The 21,318-nt window shown below is 35.6% G+C and overlaps 3 protein-coding genes across 6 annotated transcripts; 1 reads left to right on the top strand and 2 right to left on the bottom strand.

Annotated features, from left to right (window-relative positions):
• The first annotated feature begins 4,639 nt into the window (after positions 1-4,639).
• On the top strand, positions 4,640-10,453 carry abhd2b (abhydrolase domain containing 2, acylglycerol lipase b). 3 transcript variants are annotated; one of them, XM_046849919.1, is made up of 10 exons: positions 4,640-4,731; positions 5,505-5,732; positions 5,957-6,132; positions 6,672-6,839; positions 7,164-7,347; positions 7,461-7,553; positions 8,065-8,166; positions 8,538-8,607; positions 8,708-8,792; positions 9,975-10,453. In XM_046849919.1, the coding sequence occupies exons 1-10, from the start codon at positions 4,718-4,720 to the stop codon at positions 10,163-10,165; spliced, it is 1,311 nt and encodes a 436-aa protein (XP_046705875.1). In that variant the 5' UTR covers positions 4,640-4,717; the 3' UTR covers positions 10,166-10,453. The 3 variants fall into 3 exon arrangements, with proteins under 3 accessions (XP_046705875.1, XP_046705876.1, XP_046705877.1); XM_046849920.1 differs by having other exon boundaries at positions 10,010-10,165; XM_046849921.1 differs by having other exon boundaries at positions 8,742-8,792; positions 9,975-10,105.
• Positions 10,454-11,992: 1,539 nt separating this feature from the next.
• Positions 11,993-16,173, bottom strand: rlbp1b (retinaldehyde binding protein 1b). The gene is made up of 8 exons (XM_046849886.1): positions 16,105-16,173; positions 15,611-15,698; positions 14,992-15,120; positions 14,655-14,859; positions 14,306-14,484; positions 13,998-14,156; positions 12,410-12,520; positions 11,993-12,314 (listed from the first exon to the last, which is right to left on the bottom strand). Exons 2-8 carry the CDS (start codon positions 15,620-15,622, stop codon positions 12,186-12,188), a joined length of 924 nt encoding a protein of 307 aa, XP_046705842.1. The 5' UTR covers positions 15,623-15,698; positions 16,105-16,173; the 3' UTR covers positions 11,993-12,185.
• A 1,903-nt stretch (positions 16,174-18,076) lies between these two features.
• Positions 18,077-20,951, bottom strand: isg20 (interferon stimulated exonuclease gene). Of its 2 annotated transcripts, none has more exons than XM_046849766.1 (4): positions 20,875-20,951; positions 19,839-20,455; positions 19,518-19,715; positions 18,077-18,935 (listed from the first exon to the last, which is right to left on the bottom strand). In XM_046849766.1, the coding sequence occupies exons 1-4, from the start codon at positions 20,927-20,929 to the stop codon at positions 18,753-18,755; spliced, it is 1,053 nt and encodes a 350-aa protein (XP_046705722.1). In that variant the 5' UTR covers positions 20,930-20,951; the 3' UTR covers positions 18,077-18,752. The 2 variants fall into 2 exon arrangements, with proteins under 2 accessions (XP_046705722.1, XP_046705723.1); XM_046849767.1 differs by having other exon boundaries at positions 20,795-20,904.
• Positions 20,952-21,318: the final 367 nt, after the last annotated feature.

Here is a 21,318-nt window from a genome sequence, read left to right as displayed (position 1 = left end):
ATTAGGCTTTGTATAGCATAATAAAGAAATAGAAAGAAATCAGATCACCTCTAGGAAGAACAACAATGCAAAACAAGAAGGGACATAATGTACATGCATTATCAGCATCAGCATCCGCATCACCATCATCATCATGATGATGATGATGATGCGGATGCTTCAATGGAATTGAAATCGATTAATGCAATCTATCCTGTTGGCCACATGAGCATGTGTATGTTGACTGTGATTTGATGTGTGATTGAAACAAACCTTAAGAAAATATTCCAAATACCCTATCAAGTGACTCCTGATTAGGTATTTGGAATATTTTCTTAAGGTTTGTTTCAATCACACATCAAATTACAGTCAACATACACATGCTCATGTGGCCAACAGGATAAATTGCATTAATCGATTTCAATTCTGTACAGACAAGTGGCTTGTGCAAGAGCCTAAGAAGATCGATCAATGTAAATCATGTGTACTCATTTTACAAATAATTGGATTGTGAATAGATAATGTTTTGTGAATAGATAAGCTACATCAAACATATTGAGAGGTGAGTTGTTCTATCTAATAGGTTGGGATGTTGGTTTGATTTAGGTAAGGTAAATGGTGTGCATTTATCCCTGATGTGGCGACTGTGGCAAGGAAAAACTCCCTCAGACGTAATGGGGAAGAAACCTTGAGAGGAACCAGACTCAAAAGGGGAACCCATCCTCATTTGGGTGACATCAAGATTTAAGTTTTAGATCAGTGCTTTAGATATCGGACATCCATTTTGATTGGGAGTTCAAATCTCAGCATTTATATTATATATATATATATATATATATCCAACTAAATTAGATGAAATAAAGAAAACTCCAAGTGGAATCTCCAAGGCATCGAAAATAAACAATCGAGAACTCGACGCAGCTGTAAGACCCAGCACTTGCCAAAACCTCTATCTGCAAGACAAGTCAGCCAAAGTTAGCAAGGAAGGACACACATACACAAAGTAAACGCAAGCCCTGCTGCACTGGTCATTAGTGGAAGGAAGTGACCAAGCTCTATTACATGTTTTCATGACCACTGCCAATGGAAATGACTCAGTGTTTTGGTCTTTGAGCTACACCTACAAATTTAAGCCAAACCTAAGGCAGAAGGTCAGCTTTCACAAGAAACACAAACTGCTTGTCATGCAATGATGATAATGGAAAAAAATAATAATTACAGTCATTCTGAACAGAAAGTAAGACATTTTTCTTTAAAAAGTAAATGCAAAAAGATGTCAATCTTTCTTCAATAAGTTCTAAAAAGAAAACTGCATCATTATCCGAATCTTTTCAGCTTAGTCAAACTGGACACGAAGTCTAGAAAAAATTCCTACGCTAACCAGCATGTGTTTTACAGATCAGCACATAGAGCTTCTGGTGGTCCTGCATGCCTCCAAGGCATCTACTCCAGGACAGTGGAATCCATAGTCCACAAAACACTCAAGACTGTTTACACACATGCAAAGCCCCAGGACAGGGACACCAGATTCATGAGTGAGCTCACACAATAAAGTATATTCTATTCAATTCAGTTTTATTTGTATAGCACTTCTAACAATGGACATTGTCCCAAAAACAGCTTTACAGAGATAAAGAGGTTATAACATTGGAATGTTTGCTGCTTGTTGAATGTTGCAAATATAAGGAACAAACTTATTGGCAAACTAAACTTTTAAGTTTATCCCCAATGAGCAAACCAGTGGTAACAATGCCAAGAAATAACTCCCTGGGATGGAATGAGGAAGAAACCTTGAGAGGAACCATCCTCATCTTAGTGTCACAGAATGTCATTCATTATAGGTATATTACACTTCTGTACCTGATTAGGTTTAAATACTGTTATTTTTTTGTAAAGAGTACTTTATTAATCCCAAAGGGAAACTGTAGTGTTCGCATAATCCACTTTGTCAGGAAACTGGGGTCAGAGCACAGGGTCAGCCAGGGTACAGAGCCCCTGGAGAAGATAGTAAAGTGCCTTTAAGTGCAACAGGGGCAGACCTTAAGCTCAGAGAACCCGAGTCCTGATCTACTAATGCCCAAATGCTTAGCAAAATAAACCCTACCCTTTCTCACGAGGAGTACAGAATAAAGACAAATGCATGCGTAATCTATTCCAGGACCAGAACAGGTTAAGCCAAGACTGATGTTATTTCTTAAACAAAAAAGGATTTTGTTGTCAACTTAGTTGTTAATAGTTGAGTAACGTATTCGTGTCTCTCTAAACATTCTTGGCGATTTGTGCAATGAGGAACGCAAAGTATTCCGAAGCTTTGTGTCTGATATGATGAGAAACGCGTTCCTCCACGTGCGCGCTCGGTTTGACACACTTATACAATGCGGATTTTTGCGGATGTGTGTGTGTGTGTGTGTGTGTGTGTGTCCAGCCTGGTGTAGTGTAGACACACCACTTCTACTTCACCTCTCCAATTCTAGACCCAATTCCAGATAGTAGATCATAAGCACTTACCTCTCACCGCAGAGAATAAAACAACGAGAAAGCAAGCGGCCAAAAGTGGTACAGAAAGTGAGAAGGTCGGGGAAGTTCTCATGGTTCTGCTCGTGATTTCTTCTCAACTCTCCAGGGTGGTGTTTGCGTGTCGATGTGAAGCTGAGCAGCGACGCGCCTGCACTCCACATTAAACAGCGCGAGGCGGGCAAACCGCGATATTTTGCGCTCCCCACGTTTCAATGTCTTTTTGGCCAATCACGCGCTGTTCTAAAATTGTAACCACACCCACGTGGGGCGTAACCGGTCGAAAAATAACTCTGCAGCGCTACGACAGCACAATGAATACAGTTAGACTGAAATGGTCCCGTAAACAAAACTACTTTAAACACATAATATTAATAATAATTCATAATTATTACCATCATCAGAATCCCTTGATTAAGTATTTGGTAGGTGTTTCTTCTGATAACACATCAAAACAAGTCAACATCCACTTTTGCATTGATTTAATGTTACACCAACAGCTAGTTATAAAAGTTTGGGTCAAAATGAGCACTGGATTTGGACTATATTGTGTACAAATGTATCTGATAATTGTCTTTAAAAGGTTTATCTACTTTAACATTTTGGTGTCAGAATTAGTTTGTGTGCAATATTTGCATTAGGCTTTGTATAGCATAATAAAGAAATAGAAAGAAATCAGATCACCTCTAGGAAGAACAACAATGCAAAACAAGAAGGGACATAATGTACATGCATTATCAGCATCAGCATCCGCATCACCATCATCATCATGATGATGATGATGATGATGCGGATGCTTCAATGGAATTGAAATCGATTAATGCAATCTATCCTGTTGGCCACATGAGCATGTGTATGTTGACTGTGATTTGATGTGTGATTGAAACAAACCTTAAGAAAATATTCCAAATACCCTATCAAGTGACTCCTGATTAGGTATTTGGAATATTTTCTTAAGGTTTGTTTCAATCACACATCAAATTACAGTCAACATACACATGCTCATGTGGCCAACAGGATAAATTGCATTAATCGATTTCAATTCTGTACAGACAAGTGGCTTGTGCAAGAGCCTAAGAAGATCGATCAATGTAAATCATGTGTACTCATTTTACAAATAATTGGATTGTGAATAGATAATGTTTTGTGAATAGATAAGCTACATCAAACATATTGAGAGGTGAGTTGTTCTATCTAATAGGTTGGGATGTTGGTTTGATTTATCTGTTTGGTGTATCTTTGAATTGTCTAAAAAAAAGTTAATTTACTTTACATTTTGGTGTCAACATTCTTAGTTCGTGTGCAACAATTGCTATAGGTTATATGCAACAAACTTAAAGAAGTAGAATCAGATCAGGAAGAATAACAATCCAAGACAAGGAGAGACATAATGTGCATGCATGGCTGCACTACAATTTCTGTCTGAGAGTCTTTTAAAAGCCCATCCTCATTCAATTTAGCCAATCTCACTTGATTTGGTTGAATATAAAGTGAGTCTAATTGTCTTCCAATTGAGCCTCTTTATCTCTAATAGTATAATGGATACTGGCTAGGAAAAACTCCTGGGGCTGGATCTTGTCATCAAATATCTAAGACTTTTGGAAAAGGGGAAACTCGGAGATTGTGAGGATACACACGACACTTGGTTGATTTTACACCTTACATTACACTATATACAGATGTCTTTCTATTGTTTATCAGTTAAGCGGTGATGCCATCATTATGTGTTTATATACTGTTTAAAATATCTGTGAAGTAATTACAGCTTTTTGCTGCCACCTTGTGGTCACTATTCTTACATGCATGCATTAGGAATTAAATAAGTGAGGTCCCTTTTCATTGACATAAAAACAAATGGGCTGCAGTCAGTAACTGTAACTGGATATATCAGTCAGTGTAGAATGTAGGTATAAGATGGATGGATGTACCTTTACCTATTAAACTGCCCAGTAAGTGTATTGTGTTGTGTCTCGAAGCCATCATTTACCACCTGAAACCTGCAATACTTACTTGGGAAATAGAGTGCCATTGTGGCTTCAGCCAATCATTGTTAAAGACGTAGTTGTTGCTCTGCTCCAATCAGAGATGTCAGGCAGTTGCTGGGCAACCGTTAGGATGCCTTTCTACAGTGGAGCAGTGTGTTAGGATTAAGTTTGTGTTTTGCATTACTCAAGACAAAGCAGGCGTCGTGTAATATAAACAAAATTGACTAGGACGGGGCTGGATGATCCCTACACGGTGCGTACTGATGCCATAAATTTACTTTAAGCCATGTAGTCTGTAAAGGTTTAGATTATTCTAAATAATATTCAAAATGACTTTTAGACTTCTAGAATTTAATCATATACATGTGTCATGATTAGGACACTATGTAAACTGTGTGACTTCCAGTCTACAATATATTAACCCTTTTTAGTATTGTATCAGATATACTAACCATTTATACACGTATGAATTTCTGCATATCACAAGTTGAACTCAATATAATTGAATACAATTGCCTTACTTTTCACTTAGTCTCATTGGAAGAAACAGATTTATCTTATGTTAGAAAGGACCTATACACCTGATAAGGTGCAATATAAGTTTGAAACAGTCGTAAAGAGCCTTTAACCGTACTTGTCTGATCTTACAATGAAAAGCTTGTAATTTAAGAGCTATCACTTTGACAAATCAAACAGAATCATAAATTTAGGTGCAGACAAATTAGCCTTTTTTTCTCTCATTGCAGGATGTGAGTGAGGGTTTAAGCAAACAGTTTTGTGCAAACAAACAAGTGATATTTTTTAACTTGTAACAGGTTTTAAGTCAACATCAGTACAGAATGTATTTTTCTGCAGGTCTAAATATTGCCACTTTAGAAGTGTAACCTAAGACCTGCAGCATATCTGCAACCATCAGTTAAATTTTTAGAAGTTTTTAAAAGTTGCCTAAATAAAAAGTTATTTAGAGGCAAATGTCAGCTCTAAAAATGAAAAAAAAAAAAAAATCTATGATATTATGATCGACAGGTCTAGTGGCTTCATCATGAATGCTCATGTGGAACGAAATGGCCAGACACTCAGCCCGGAAATGCCAGCCGTCTTTGATGGTATGAAGCTTGCTGCAGTAGCCACAGTGCTATACATCATAGTACGCTGCCTCAACCTAACAAGTCCTTCAGTAGCCCCTAAAATCACCTGTCAGAATACATCTCTTAATCTCTACCTGCTCAAGTCATGCTCTGTCCTCACCAAAGAGTGAGTCTTTACATGTTTTGCATATATTAATCCAATACATGGCTGATCCTTTTATGTTTGGTTAATATTTGAAGCAACTTAACCGGTACGTTGCTCTAGTGTCCTTGATGTCAGAAACTGGAGCAATTTGGTTAAGTTAGGTCAAGTAAAGGGCCAACCATTGGGAAACTGGCCTACAATCTGATACACTCGACAGCTGCAACAATAAATGTATGTGTCTGCAGGTATGTTCCTCCATTACTATGGGGTAAGAGTGGGCATGTTCAAACTGCACTCTATGGAAAGATGGGTCGGGTGCACACTCCTCAGCCCTGTGGCATGCGCTTGTATCTTCCAATGCATGATGGAGCTACAGCCACATTTGACCTTTTTGAGCCGCATGGTGATCATGTAACAGCTGGTAAGTTTACTTATTTAAACAGTATCAAGTGCATACCATACAGTGTTCTGGTAGATTACCAGATCTACCAGATAGACTAGGCCTTGGGACCAGGGTAAATTTCTGAAAAAGGTTTAACGAAGGGTATGTGACGGTACAAGAACGATCCTGGGATTTTATCATTGCTGTTTGCACACTGTATTTCTTGACCTTTTATTTAAACAAAAAATTCTTTAAACCATTACAACTTTAATGTTTTTCATGTGTATTGGGGTGATAACACCATTACACTGCCATTACTGGTCTACAGGCTAGACAGAATGTTTCCATGAATTCATGATCATGAACTAAAAAGAACCATAATTTTTTACATTCTTTACATTTTACAGTCTTCATTGATTTAGTTGTCTATTTTCCTTTCTATTACACTTATATAAATGAATTTAAAAGACTGTAAATGGCCAATAATAAAGTTCAGGTGTGTTAAAAGCAACAATGAGAAACATAAATGAGGACCTGTGCTGTGCATGGCAAAATGCTTGTATGGTGTATGCCTACAGATGACATAACCATGGTGATCTGCCCAGGGATTGGTAACCACAGTGAAAAGCATTATATCCGTACCTTTGTGGATTACTCCCAGAAGCAGGGCTACAGATGTGCTGTGCTTAACCACCTGGGGGCTTTGCCAAACATTGAACTCACCTCCCCACGGATGTTCACCTATGGTAAGACCACTGTTGCCGTAATGCAATACCTTCCTATGGGACACAACTGTTTGGCAGGTTTTTTACAAGTATTTCATCATTAGATTGGTGGACTGTCAGTCCTTTTCGTCTGAGTGCTTGGCTATTAGATATATGCAATTCCACTGTTCAAAATGTTTGGGGAGGCAGTGATGTAACACTCTAGTAATAGAACTAGCAGTCTTTATTTATTTTACCATATATAGTTATAACACGATGTAAAAAATGTTAGCAATTATGAACACATATTTTACACAGTCAAATTATTCCTATTTTTGGAAATATTGGTATTTTTCTTTTTTATAGGCTGTACCTGGGAGTTTTCAGCCATGGTGAGTTACATCAAACGTACATTTCCACAGACCTGGCTCATTGTGGTGGGCTTCAGTCTAGGTGGGAATATTGTGTGTAAGTTTCTGGGGGAGAACCAAGGTAATCAGGACAGAGTGCTGTGCTGTGTCAGTGTCTGTCAAGGCTATTGTGCTCAGAGGTCAGTTTAAATTCCAAATTATTGTTTGTTTTTAAAAACATTACTCTTATTTTCATCTGAATTACTGTTTAGCTCATTTTATTTCCTTTTTTGTTTGTTTGTTTTTGTTTCAGTGCCCATGAGACATTTCTACAGTGGGACCAATGCAGAAGAATTTATAACTTCTTCATGGCTGAGAATATGAAAAAGATCATCCTGTCCCACAAGTAAGCATTGACAAATAGAGAATGTAACAGAAGAATGCATGCCGTTATAGAAAAATAATTGACAGCAGAGTAGTATGATGTTTCCTGACACAAAGCATAGTAACTGTTACCACACTAAAGTTGATTTGCTCTGAAAGTACCTTACTGTATTTATTAACTGGTATCCCAGAGTAATTTAACATTTACTAGTTTGTTTGTTTTTTTAAATAAAAGGCATCTCATCTCTTAGTTTAGTTTTTTTTAGAGACCTGTATTCTTGATAAGCATTGTAGCTTTTCTTATTTAATAATAGCAATGCATTATCAATATATTATGTCTTTTCGCATCTTCCATATATGTCCCTGGGAATTAGCTTCTACTATAAAACTGTATATCAGCATATTAATTTGGACTTGGCAACACTGTCTGAGCCAAAATGTTACAGAAAATGAATCACAGTCTGACATTTCAAATATAAGAATTCAACTCTGAAACTGAACATGATAAAAGAAATAGTTGTGTTCACTTGCAGAAAAAGTTTGTTTGGATCACAGTCCGGCAAACTGGACTTTGCAGATTTACAGTGTCTGTACATGACCACATCTCTTGCACAGATTGATGACTGCATTATGAGGTACAATTTAATCTTTTTTAACATGTGTTTTGAATGCATTAGTGTCCTTTTGTGTGGCGTGTTTGTGTCAGTTGTAGCTATACATAATAATTACAGAGGTCTTCTATGGGAACAGTTTTACAGTACGAGGACAGTTCGCTAAAGTATTTGGAACAAAAAAACTCTTTCACTCACATATTATTGGCATATTCATGATCTGTTTACATTCACATGTCATGTAAGAAAATAAGATAAGATAAGATAAGATAAGATAAGATAAGATAAGATAAGATAAGATATACTTTTATTCGTCCCACCGTGGGGAAATTTCTGTGTTGTTATATGTCCATCAGGTTTTGTACACTATTATCTGTCCACTTATTTTTCTTCAGAAAGTTCCATGGTCATAATTCTTTAAAAGACTTCTATGAGAAGGAAAGCTGTGTACATTACATCCACAATGTAAGTATAATGTATTATTTAAAAGAGATCATGCCAGTTTCTGCAAGTCATTTAAATGGCACAACAGTAATGATTATGTAATTTATCTTGCACTTGTCAGGTTAATGTTCCTCTTCTCATGATTAATTCATCAGATGACCCGCTTGTCCATGAGTCTCTCCTGGCTATTCCTCACACTCTAGCAGGTAAATGCTTCTACAAATAAAATAACTAATCAGAAACAAAGTTAGATGCATCTCCTGTGACATTCATAATTAAAATAGAAAAATCTGTTGAATGTTTGAAGAAATATAATATACTATATATAAAATAATGATGCAATTCATTCATTAAGGTAATGGTAAAAGGTATGAAAGATTAATTTCAGTCAGTATTGTACCAGAATAGAAGTGTAAAGTGTATGCCAGCCTTTTTTCCCACACTCCACCTGAGTCTCCAAACTCTGTAAGACTGTAAACTGTGTGTGTTGCATAAGCTCTGTACTCAGACACTGGTGCTGAATTTTTTAGGGCCATGTGATCCGTTTGCCCCTGTGTAATTATTTATTAAATGATACTCACAGTGTGCACTTCCCTTTCCCCTTAACAGATGTTATCAGTCAATACTGATACACTGAACTCTTAGATCAAATTATGTTCTGTCTACATGTCCCAAAGGAATGCACTGTGACATAACAAAAGTCAAAACAAAAAACTACCTGCCATTCCAAAGTGACTTTGGAGTATAAGTGAATGTTTTGGGAATGGAAATGTAATGAAATTGTGGTTTATCAGGTGTGATAAGTGTTATGTATAGAAATTATGGAATAATAATTTAACAGTGTAAAGAACCTAATTTTTGAGCAGCAGGTGTTGATGCTCTCAATGGATTCACATTAACACCTTTTTTCCAGTGAGCAGTTTTTTTAGATGTAATGCCCTGCTTGGTGAGCACTGAGTGCAGAGAGATGACAGGAAGTGTCAGAGAGTGTGTTTTTCAACACAGGGCCAAGTGACATGCCACAGCTCTCATCTCTCATTCAGCATGCCTTTTGTCAGAGGCTCCATATGGCTCTGTAATTACATTACCTACTTCCGTCCTGTGTAGGGGATAGCTGTGACACTCTGGGGTAATCCTTGTTTTGGTTTGAAAGTGATAGCTGCTTTCTACATCATGTGTCTTAAATGGAGTTTTATGGGTCTCTGTTGGCAAAACAAAAGACATGAAAGACTTTGGGATCTAAGAGAAACTGTAAAGTCAGGACCTGTGATTATACCCTCTTTAATCAAAGAGAAATCAACAGTGTTACAATGCTGTTGTATTTTTCAATACTATGTGCAGTATTTGGCATGTGCATACTAATTCTAAACTGTTTTTGCTCCCCATAGAGCAAAAAGAGAACGTAATTTTTGTTTTGACACAGCACGGTGGGCACATGGGTTTCTTTGAGGGCACCATGCTCTTCCCTCAGCCTCTTACCTGGATGGACCGAGTCATCATCAGCTATGCTAATGCCATCTGCCAGAGGAAGAAAGATTACCCACAGCGCCAACAGGCCATGGACTGTACAGAACTTTAAGGCAAAGAACTTAAAGGCACAAGTCCCTAGAAAGGATGCTTTTCTTTTCACTCATGAGTGTAATGCATTTAATGACTGACTTGCTTATCTGAGAAACAGCCTTAGTGAAACACATATCTGTGTAACTAAGAGAATTTCTATATAATACTTGTTCTTGCACAGCAACAATACAATGGGCTTAATAGGAGAGAATATGAACTAGTTTCTAATACTAAAATAAGCATAAGCCTCTAAATGATCAGAAATAGAAGTGCACTGGATTTTAAATAAATTGCCTCCTTCATTGTTGTCTAGACTTAATGTCCGAAAATAGACACTCACTGGAAAAGAGGATTTGCATCCGGACCATGACTACGTGTTTATCAAGCTGTCTTATCCACTGATGAGATTGCACCACTTACTTTCTTATTTCCTGACGTAATGATTTACAGATTCTCATATGGTGAGTTCAATTTACTCTGTTATTCACAGTGTCGGCCTATGGTGACTGCAGAATATAATGTCGTTTATAACAGAAACAAACTGATTTTGTAGACTTCCCACAATATTATATATATATATATATATATATATATATATATATATATATATATATATATATATATATATATATATATATATATAACTGGATATATGGATATAACTGGATTAAAAGTATGCTTGAATAAATAAAGCATAGTTCTTTTTAGTAAGTTGTTTTGTTGTATAAGTAGAACTTCAGGACATGGTGTTATAGTAAAATAATTTTTAGGAATGTAATAGCAACTCTATTTTTTCACACCATTTTAATGTTGATATTTTTCTACCTTAGCATGGCCTGTTATGTTTTATTCTAGCCCAGTCTCATAGCATTTCATAATACAGTCACAAAATTGAATCTATTGGTTAATGTTCGTAGACATAAATTTCCCACATAACATTTTTGTGTCGCTGAGGACAACTTACTAGGAAATGTATTTCAATGGGAAGTATTTTTGATGCCTCCACCAAAGTTTTTTTCCTGCCACTGGATACCACAGATGCTTTATTGTTTTTTTTTTTCTTGTTTGTTATTGATTTGTTTTTTATATTCGAGCACTATTACTCAGCATTTAAGCAGGAGATTTTGTCCTTGTTTTTATTGCTTTATATTAGGTAAGCTATTTGCTATTATAAACCATATAAACCACCATCAGTGGTTCCTTCCAGTCAAAATACAGTAAATATATTCTATCAGTTAATTAAGGAGACTGTGTTAATTAGAGACACACACATTTATTACAGTAGAACCCTTATTCCAACCATATATTTTCTGCCTTATTCTCTGATAAAAATAGGGGGAAAAAGATTACCTTTGGCATTTCTGTCAGCATTACCCATGATCCTCTGTCATGCTGAGTAACACGAAAAAGAGGGAAATTCGTGTCCATGAACACAAATCAATAGATTGAATTTTGTGACTATATCACGAAATGCTGTGAGTCTGTGTTGTTTATTCATTCAAGAGAGCAAAATGTTAATCCATTTTTTTACTGTTAAGTGGATATTAGGATAGGGTCAATATTTTGTGCTGATGTATATTTTGTAACTTACAGTTCAAGTACTATAATGACCATTAAGATTTTTTTTCTTGAATATAATGACAATCTATATCACTCATCAATAAATCAAACTAAGTGGATAGTTAAATGCATCAAGCATCTGTTAATATATTAAAACAAGCTTAATAATGGCATGTACACCAGGTACACAAATATATTGTTGAATGTCATGTAAAGTAAGTTAAGTTTTTCTCCTTACTTTTAAAATGATGTAATTCCTCAGCAGAGATATTACATGATTACATAATTCCCTCAGGACATTTATGTCAACACACAAACATGACATTTTATGTAATCAGATTTTTTTTTGCCACAAGAGTGTGTCATTGTCCACACTGGATTTGACTTACAAACACATTTTCACATACTTATTCTATAAGCTAAAATATTAAAACGTACAGAATCAGATTACAGAAGGATTTAATGACACTTGTATTTTTTCAGTCAAAAAGCTTTGCGGCAATTGCCTTGCCGTCATATTTGTGCCCCTTTCCTTCAAACTCTGCAGGCAAGATATCAGCATCAAACTCCTTGTAGTAGTTCTCCAGTTCCTCTCCATGGACAAACACCTTGATACACATAAAAGAGAAAAATACTCAGATGTCCAATTCAATCCTTACAGTGTGATTATACTAAGATTATACTAATATGCACATGTACTCACCCTCTCCAGGAGTTTGCTCTTTAACAAAGGTTTGACCACATTATAGGTGGTAGTAAAATACCAGGGCTGGTGGATAAAGTGAACTGCTTTAAAACGTGCAGGAAAAGAGTCCTGGCCAAAATAAGAGATGTTGCATTAGTTCTGAAGTTTTGACTCCTAATCCTCTTGACAAATATAATCTTAGTATTAATTTATTGGGCATTTATTTATTCACACATCCTTCACTTAAGTAGAAGTGAAGATACAGATACAGATACTCATCTTTAAAAATACTTTGGATCTTTTTTTTAATAAAGTTATAGTAAAAAGTTTAGGGTTCTGATATGTACTTAAAAAAAAAAAATATATATATATATATATATATATATATATATATATATATATATATATATATATATATATATATATATATATATATATTCCTTTTCTTTCTTAATTGCACATTGTATCTATTCTAAATGTACCTTAAATTAATACTTTTGAGGTTTTTAAAACTCTAACATGGGCATGGAGAAATATTGATGCTTTATGCAAATGTATGTTTATTATTAGTAAAGCCATCCTTAACATGGTGCAAAACGACAAAACATTCTTGTAAATGTTTTTAATTAATTATGCTGTTTTAAATTACGTAAATCACCAGGACAGCAAAAGGAAATTTTGGTTTGTTTCCACACGGACGGTTATTGAGGTGATACCGGAGAAACTGAACCTCTTCTAACTTTTATACGAATTACATAAACAAAGAATGTTTGCTTTTGATATGTTTTTTGTTAATTTACACAAAGGCATTTTAAGTTTTCTATTTATATATTTATTATATCCGTGAGACAAGTATTCACTGAGATTCGGGTTGTTTTATTTGTGTTTGTGAAGAGAGAAGACAGAGAGCGCCCCCTGTATGTGTTCTTTATTTTACAAAAGCACAGCGTTTTGTTGTTATTATGAGTGTATACAAATAAAATTTGACCATTTACAGATTCGAATGATGTATTGCTCTTATCTGTACGTTAAAAAAAATAATTTAACTTTGTTTCGGCATTATGAAGAAAAAATGGCACACCTGTGTGCATCATGACGGATTCTGGTGCTGATTTGAGACTTGGTGTGTCAGTAAAACAAATGTTTACTCATAAATAACTATTATAAAAAATATAATAAGAAATATATTTTTAAAAGAAAAAGAAAGGAAGTCGTAAATAAACATGTGTTGCGCTGAAGGTTTTAATTTTGGCGCTTTTTATTTATTTATTGATATTTTGTAATAAAAATGGTCAAACAAAAATGCGTGCTGCAGTAATCGCGCGTTAATAAAATTAGTTACAGATATTTGTGTAAAAATGTAATGAGTGAAAGTAAAAAATTGTCCGAAAAATAAACAGTGAAGTAAAGTACTGATACCAGAAAAGTAACAGTAAGTAAGCATTTGTACTTAGTTACTTTCCACCTCTGATTGGGAGATAGAACACATAGAATATATTTAGATTCATAGATTTTTACCTTTTACATGAAAAGCTAGACCCCAGAAGTATGTAAATACATTTTCAACTACATGATTCCTGAAGTTGTTGCATGTTCTGTAAATTACCTGCAACATGTCTACCATTTTCTTCAGTTCTGTTGGCTTGATACCGGATGCCTGTTGCATGGTGAAGCCTTTGAAGTTTTCAATGATGCAGAAGCCATTAATCTGAGTCTCTTCATTCTCCAGCAACTTCTCCAGAATCACACAGTAAGCTCTGATGATCTACAGCAAAGAGCTGTACTTTTATTTGTCTTAAATGCCACTTTCATAACAATAATATTACCCAAAAGTGCAAATGTAAAACAAGTAAGCTGAGCCTTAAAAAAGTAGTCTTTTTCCTAAAAGTGCGACCCTTACGAGATAATTCTTACCTCATCAAAGGTGATCTCTTCATAGTCCCAGTTCTCAATGTTGAAGAGCAGCACCACACGGCCATATTTGTCTCTGCTAGAGAGGATGCCTGGGTAACCAGCTTCAATGGTGCTGCGTACTGCCTCCGGGCTTAAGTTCTCAAAGAGCTCAGGATAATCTCGTCTGAAGCGTACATAACCTAATGCAAAACAACAGTTTTATTGATCAGTGTGATCAGGAAGGGTATTCAAGTAGAAAAGTATGCTAACTGACTACTTAAAATACCTTTTGTACACTGTAAATTGCTGACTACAGAACATTGTTCATGTTATCTGGTCTTTATATGAATTGGTAGGATTGTCTTCTCACCCTTCATGAGCTCAAAAGCCCTGTTCACATCATACTTTCTGGCCCGAATAAACCTAACAAACAATGCATCAGGTTTCTCATTGAACGTTTCTTGCACCGCTTTGGCCAGGTCATCTCCACCTTCTGATTTTTCTTTAATCATTTCCTTCAGTTCCTTTACTGCTGACACCTTTTTCCCCTCAGTCTCATTCAGCTCATCCTTAGCCTAAACCAGAAATACCACAGATGTATATAAAACAGCTGCAATAAAAAAATGTATAAATCAGATACTGGATATATGTAGATAAATGATACTGAAAGCAGTGATTTATTTGGTGTTATGGATCTGTAAACACACCTTCTGCACCGTGTGGTCAGGTAGCTTGGCACAAGTGCCAAACACTGGTCCATGGTCTTTGATTGTGAGACGCTCCAATTTGGCCCTAAGCGTCTGCTCTTCCTCTGACACCATGCGGAACGTTCCACCCTGCACAAAGAACCCAGATCTGCAAAACACACTAATCCAAAGCCTGAGAAGCAGGCCCAAAACAATGAGAGAAACTATGGGGAACGCTAAGCTGGCTCACATGAATTCAGTAAATCCTGGTTCAAAAAAGGAAAACTATTCCTAGTAATTAGCGGTAGCCTTCCCAATCTATTATACTATAGCATACTATACAATACAATACTATTCTATATGACATGAAGAGGGCTGAGATGTGATTGCATTTAAACAATGTACATCCAAAGGTTTATTTTAGATTCAATTAAAGTAGGAAAAGATTTCTAATGTCAAAAAGCTTACATTTAGTCATTTTAAATCAACAAAGCTCTATTCATAATGATATGATAAACGCGTTCTGATGCTCAGCATCATTATTTTCAAGTTTTTTAACCTCATTGTCCCTTATCATGGGGTATACCGTACGCTGTACTGCATATGGAGTGTATAAAGAATAAAAATCATATGTACTTACAACAATAGCCATTGATCCAGACGTTCAGTATAGTTTGGAGAAAACCAGACGTACCGGAATGGAAACCTTAAATATATCCTTACTGTGTCTATTGAAAACAAATATTTTTTAACCTACATTTATAAAACCCTATATAGAGGTTCCTTTGTACTCCCGTGCATTTATGACATAAATGCCGACTCAGTCAGAACAAATCCATGATACATAACCTCCTTGAATTGTGTAATATAAATGTCTTTTCGACATTCAATGTAAATGTCATTTCTCAAGATATTTACAATTTAATAATCTTACAACCAAACTGAAATTTTCAACCTGTTGCACCATTACCAAATATTCCTATTTTTAACCAATTCTCACAACAAACAACTTTCTATTCAAGTCTGTAAAAAAACCACAGGGCAATGTGAAACCACAATCCAGCCCACACAACCTCAACACTTTATAACAAAAGCAGAAATCTTGTTCCAGGCCAAAGCTATCTGAAGACCTACCTCTCACGATGGAAGGGTCCGTCTCCAATACTGCAGTGAGAGAAGATTTTGCCGTATTTTGTCCATATGTAGTGGTACCCCCTCCCTCGGGATTAACAGCGTCACACAGGATTACATGGAGCAGATTTTATGTTAATTAAAACAAAAATAACTGGAGCAAAGTGAAATGAGTGACTAATAGCAATATGTTAAAGAATAAGTTGCACAACTACATTGAACCAATGCTCATGAACCCAAATCCTAATGTGAACTACCATAACCAAGATGATTTTGCTCTTTCCTGATAATATGGAACTCATTTATTCATTCATCTTTATAAAAATATATTATGTTAATTATATGTTTAAATAAATGTTTTTTAATGCACTGTAGATTATATACACATATATACTCATATTTTGACTATGAAGTCTTTATATCCTGTGTATAGAGACAAGATTATAGACTAGCTAACATTAGTAATGAACTCTAATGAAACTTTTATTAACCATAGCCAAACTACCCATTTCACTCTTTCTCATGTTACATCACTGTATATTTCCAGCTGATGCAACAGGGAATGGAGGTATAATCCTTTAAATCAGGATTTAGCCTATCAAAGAAGGGGTCTGTGTGCCTAAGGCCAAGGTATTGGCAGGACAATGCTGGTCTCTGTGCTGCCCACAACTCTACAGGGCACTTCGGCACTGCAAATGTACATTGGAGTCTACGTAAAACATTCATAAGCTGCTTCACTGAAACCCATTTGAACAACCAGAACTCCGATTCTTAACTTTGCAACTGCTGTTTTTTTGTACATATTGCATCACAGGATGAGTATAACTTTTAATTCATGCAGCTAAAGCAGAGATGCATTCTGCAACTATTGCTGTCGACTAAAGGATTTCACACAAGTGAAACAATCAGGTGTTGTGTGGTAATTTCATTCCAGATCAGATCAGAACAACACTGCAAAGCATTCAGCCGGTTTAAAGGTGCTTACTAAATAACCATTACATGAGTGGAGTAACTTTCACTACCTCACTAAGTTTCTGATGCGTCCTCTAATGTTGTTTAGCATTTGCTTATCCTATGTATATTTGAGATTTATATTTGTTTAACATTTTATTACCTTGTGTATATTTTGGATTTTAGTCATTTTTAAATGATTCTTTAGTTGTTTACCATTTACTTTTTTTTTTTTTAAATATATTATTCTGTAGATTAAGACACCATGTTGTTTAGGGAGAAGAATGACCAGACTGGTCTAAACTGTCAGGAAATCTATTGTACCTCAAATATCCCCTCTTTATAAGTGTGGTGAGCAGAAAAAAACTTCTCAGCATACACATCAAATGTAACAGTTACAGAATCAGGTTTCACTCCTCTCAGCAAAAAACACAAATCTAAGGCTATTATAGGCACAGATTCACCAACACTAGACAGTTTACAACTTAAAAAAACAAAAACAAAAAAAAAACAGGTGATTTTAGTTTTCATTCTAATTTTAATCTACACAATTTGAGCATGCTTATAATAGCATCAGATTCCTGTTCTTGTCTAACAGAAAAGGAACCCAATGTAGTCCTGTCTCCTGTTGCAGCCAATTCACCTTAAGACTGAATGTTCTGTACATGCTGGGATGCATTTATACTTCAGGTGACCAGAAAAAGTGATTATTTAAGCCGTTGTATACTTCCCGACAGCTTGAACCACCCAGGCTTACATGATTTCTCACGTGAAGATCAATTTAAGCTCTTAACCTGTATCTGCATTTTTTTGCATTGGGTTGCTGCTACATGATTGGCTCATTTAGCTTCCTGAACGTACAGGTGTTTGATTTAAAGGACAGTTAACAAATGATTTATTTATAAAACTTTTCACAAAGCATGACTGTTTAAAAATAGGAAATTTAGAACATTGACAATTAAAATACATAATGCAATTACTTGTAACAATAAAACAAAATAATTAGACAAGACAAGAAACAACATCAAGGATGTAATGAATTTTTTAATAACAATTACAAATTGTAATATAATTACCTGGAAATTGAGATACATCATATTTATAAATATTATTTATAAATAATTTTATAAATATACGTACACTGCACTACATTGCAGGAATCTTTACCAAGCTTATGAGTTGGTAACTTAAGATAAAAATCACACCAACTTGTTATTTCAAACCTGAACAAGTATACCCAGTCTGCATAATGAGGTTTGGAGGTAATTTAAGAACATTTTTAATCACTAAAGCAAATGTATTTCTACTTTGCTTTAACCACAAGTCCCTGTAATATTAAGTGCATCAAACCAACCTATATTTTTTCAGGTGTGTAAAAAAAAAAAGTTGGGAAACACAGTAAACAGCAAACTGGCCTGTTAACCAAACGCAGCCAAGAAATAGGGAAACTGTGAAGATGAACAAAGAACATCAAATTGTTTGTTTCAAATGTTAAAAACAAACTTTAGATTTAAGTATTTAACGTCTAAGATCACCATGTCCATGTTTACACTGGAGGTAAAGTAGGCCAAAAAGCTCTCACTTAAACCATACCCATGGTAGCTTCATCAGAAGAGAAATCTCTGCCAGCAGCCCACACAGTGGACAGAGGCAAATGCAGGAACCTTTCAGACCAGCCTTTGTAGGTCTTTCCAGGTGTCTCACTCATTGCAGTCGGTTAAACTATCAGGCCAGTATTCATCCTGCATGTAGTGGTCCAGAGAGGCTGTCGAGTCATGAGGGTCATGAGGTTGTAGAGATTTTTCCCACTCTTCTTCCACCAACTTGTAGAGGTCCAGGGCAGCAAGAGAATCTTCTACAGAACAATGACCGGTGCTGTTCATCTAATTAAACAAAAATATACCATACACTTAAGTATGTTTTTAACGAACAGCCTCAAGTCAACATTTGCATTTATGAATGACTTTTTTGTGCATTATGTAAAAAACAATGCTGTACAAACACTCACAAAAAAACCCACAAATTTCAAACAAAACCAAATTCACTATAACAAAAATGCAAATTCAGATTGGGAAATGGAAAGAATGAGTCCTTAAAAAGCATGATTGTTGTTGAATGTGCATCACTCACTGTTTACATTGAAAACATGGAGCCTAAAATAAATACTGATGCTTTTAAAATGTTTTTGCTAGTCCGAATAGATAAATAAGGAAAAGTGCAATTTTTTCCCTTGTGATGTTTCACACTGTGTCCAGCTGGGTAGAGACAAAAGCACAACCCTTTCTGAATTTATTTTTTTAAATGAAGTTCAGCTTTTTATCTTTAAACTGTAGAAAATCTATACATTTTAATCATTAAAGTTACTAAATATATCCATCATTACATTCTTTACTAGTGGTTTGGCAATTTGTCGATTGCATTTGTGATCTTCAGAAACATCTAGTGAAACAAATATAAATTCACACCTGTATGTTCCTGTTGAGTAGATTCCCGGCCAGTTTTTTTAGAGATACGCGTCCTGTAGTAACACCATAACGCTGTCGCAACAAATGCGACAAGGAAGTGTCCCTGATCATGTGATGTGGCAAGCTTATTCTCAAAACAGCAAAGTCGTGATGCAGAGCATGGCCGATTATTACCTTCCCTTTAATGATCTGCAAAATCTGAGACAGAGTTTATATTTTAGTTAGCACCAATAATAGTTACAAAAAAGCACTGCCTAATCAAAGGTGACTATTATTACATTTTAGTGCATGGTAGGGACAGTCATCTGAATAACATTGTACCTCATTTCTCGCTTCTTCAAATGGCAAAGCATCTATCAAGTGCTCCTTTTTAATGCCGCTCCACCTTGTCCGGTAGTCCATGACAGGCCGACGGGGAAGGACATACTTGTCATAGATCACAGTTCCATAGTAATTTAGGAGACTACACCGGGCCAGTTCACTAATCTGTCCGTTCGGGCCAGTTCCTACCATCTCACAGTCCATAGCCAGCAGCATGGCAGGCTGAACTCCAAAGCAAGGAGAACTCCGGCCGCTGGTGGGAGGACTGATCTCGGATGAGAAACCACTGTCCACTTCCCAGGTGCCACTCAGGGAACCTGAACACCCAGACTCTGTCTTATTAACAACTTTTTCGGTCCTTTTCTTCTTCTGATGCAGTGTGCTTTCCAGCTGAGAGTCTGAAGATCCATCTTCCAAAACTTCACTATGCTTTCTTTTAAGTCCCTGGCAGATTTTCTGGCATCCCATTAAACAGCTCTTGTTTCTCTTCTTCAGTTTGAAGGGTTTTGTTAATGAAGAGCCAGAAGTAGAGGACTCCACGTTGAGGCTACACACAGCCTGGGCAGGCATGCTGTTACCAAGAGATCCTAATGCTGACATTTCTAGCTTAGCTACACCTTTGATAAATAAAAGAAAAAGATAACATAGCATTTATAAATGGTAATTTATTGTGTCAATGAATAAATAACACTATTGATATTGATTAATGTAACACCAGGATCAATTTAACATCGCTCTGATCAGTTACAGAGTTACAGAACATAATCGTCTCCACATGATGGCTGTAGAAATCATAAACTAAATGTCAAAAGACATCCAGATAATTATTTTATGGATTTTGGAACAGTCAATAATGGTGGGTTTTGAAGCTAAGGCTGACTGTCGGCAATGAATTACACGAACATAGCTGAGAAATGACATGTTTAAAAAAAGAAAGAAATAAAGTCGGTAAATACCTGTTTACTAACAACATGCTGTGACTGTAATACCTGTTACAGTTTTAAGTGCTATTAGAAATATCGTGTGGAAACTCTACCTCTGTAGCAGACACGTGGAACCGGCACCAAGGAGAAGAATCCACGGCGCAGCATCCGCTAACGTGATTGGCCGAATTTTTCTTCTGAGCTCTGATTGGATGGTTGGTAATAAACGAATCAAAATCCGGAAGCAACGTTTAAATATATTAGATATATAAATATATAAATAAGTGTTAAAAGGGAAAATTGTCAGCAAGAGTGCAGATAAAAGTAATAATGCATTTCAGAAATACAATAATAATTATACGTCCAATTTATTGTTTTTAATGATGATAAGTGTTAATTATTAATAGTATTTACTACTACTACTAATTATTATTATTATTATTATTATTATTATTATTATTATTATTATTATTATTACTGCTTGTGGTTGGAAAACTCTTGTTTTTTTATTTCAACCCATAAATTACACTATATTTTCTGCTTACTGTGATATTTAG

The sequence above is a fragment of the Silurus meridionalis genome, chromosome 5, assembly GCF_014805685.1.
Source record: "Silurus meridionalis isolate SWU-2019-XX chromosome 5, ASM1480568v1, whole genome shotgun sequence".
NCBI lineage: Eukaryota > Metazoa > Chordata > Actinopteri > Siluriformes > Siluridae > Silurus > Silurus meridionalis.
Note: the sequence above shows the minus strand (reverse complement) of the source record. Positions and strands in the feature narration are given on the sequence as shown.

Coding starts and splice junctions, on each gene's coding strand:
- abhd2b (XM_046849919.1), top strand. Junction 7,348..7,460: donor CAAGGCTATTGTGCTCAGAG/GTCAGTTTAAAT, acceptor TTTTTGTTTCAG/TGCCCATGAGACATTTCTAC. Junction 7,554..8,064: donor AAGATCATCCTGTCCCACAA/GTAAGCATTGAC, acceptor GTTCACTTGCAG/AAAAAGTTTGTTTGGATCAC.
- isg20 (XM_046849766.1), bottom strand. CDS start 20,929: ATGCTGCGCCGTGGATTCTTCTCCTTGGTGCCGGTTCCACGTGTCTGC. Junction 20,456..20,874: donor TCCACGTGTCTGCTACAGAG/GTAGAGTTTCCA, acceptor TATTTATCAAAG/GTGTAGCTAAGCTAGAAATG. Junction 19,716..19,838: donor TTGAAGAAGCGAGAAATGAG/GTACAATGTTAT, acceptor ACTCTGTCTCAG/ATTTTGCAGATCATTAAAGG.
- rlbp1b (XM_046849886.1), bottom strand. Junction 14,485..14,654: donor GGCTTTTGAGCTCATGAAGG/GTGAGAAGACAA, acceptor GTTTTGCATTAG/GTTATGTACGCTTCAGACGA. Junction 12,521..13,997: donor AAATGGTAGACATGTTGCAG/GTAATTTACAGA, acceptor TATTTTGGCCAG/GACTCTTTTCCTGCACGTTT.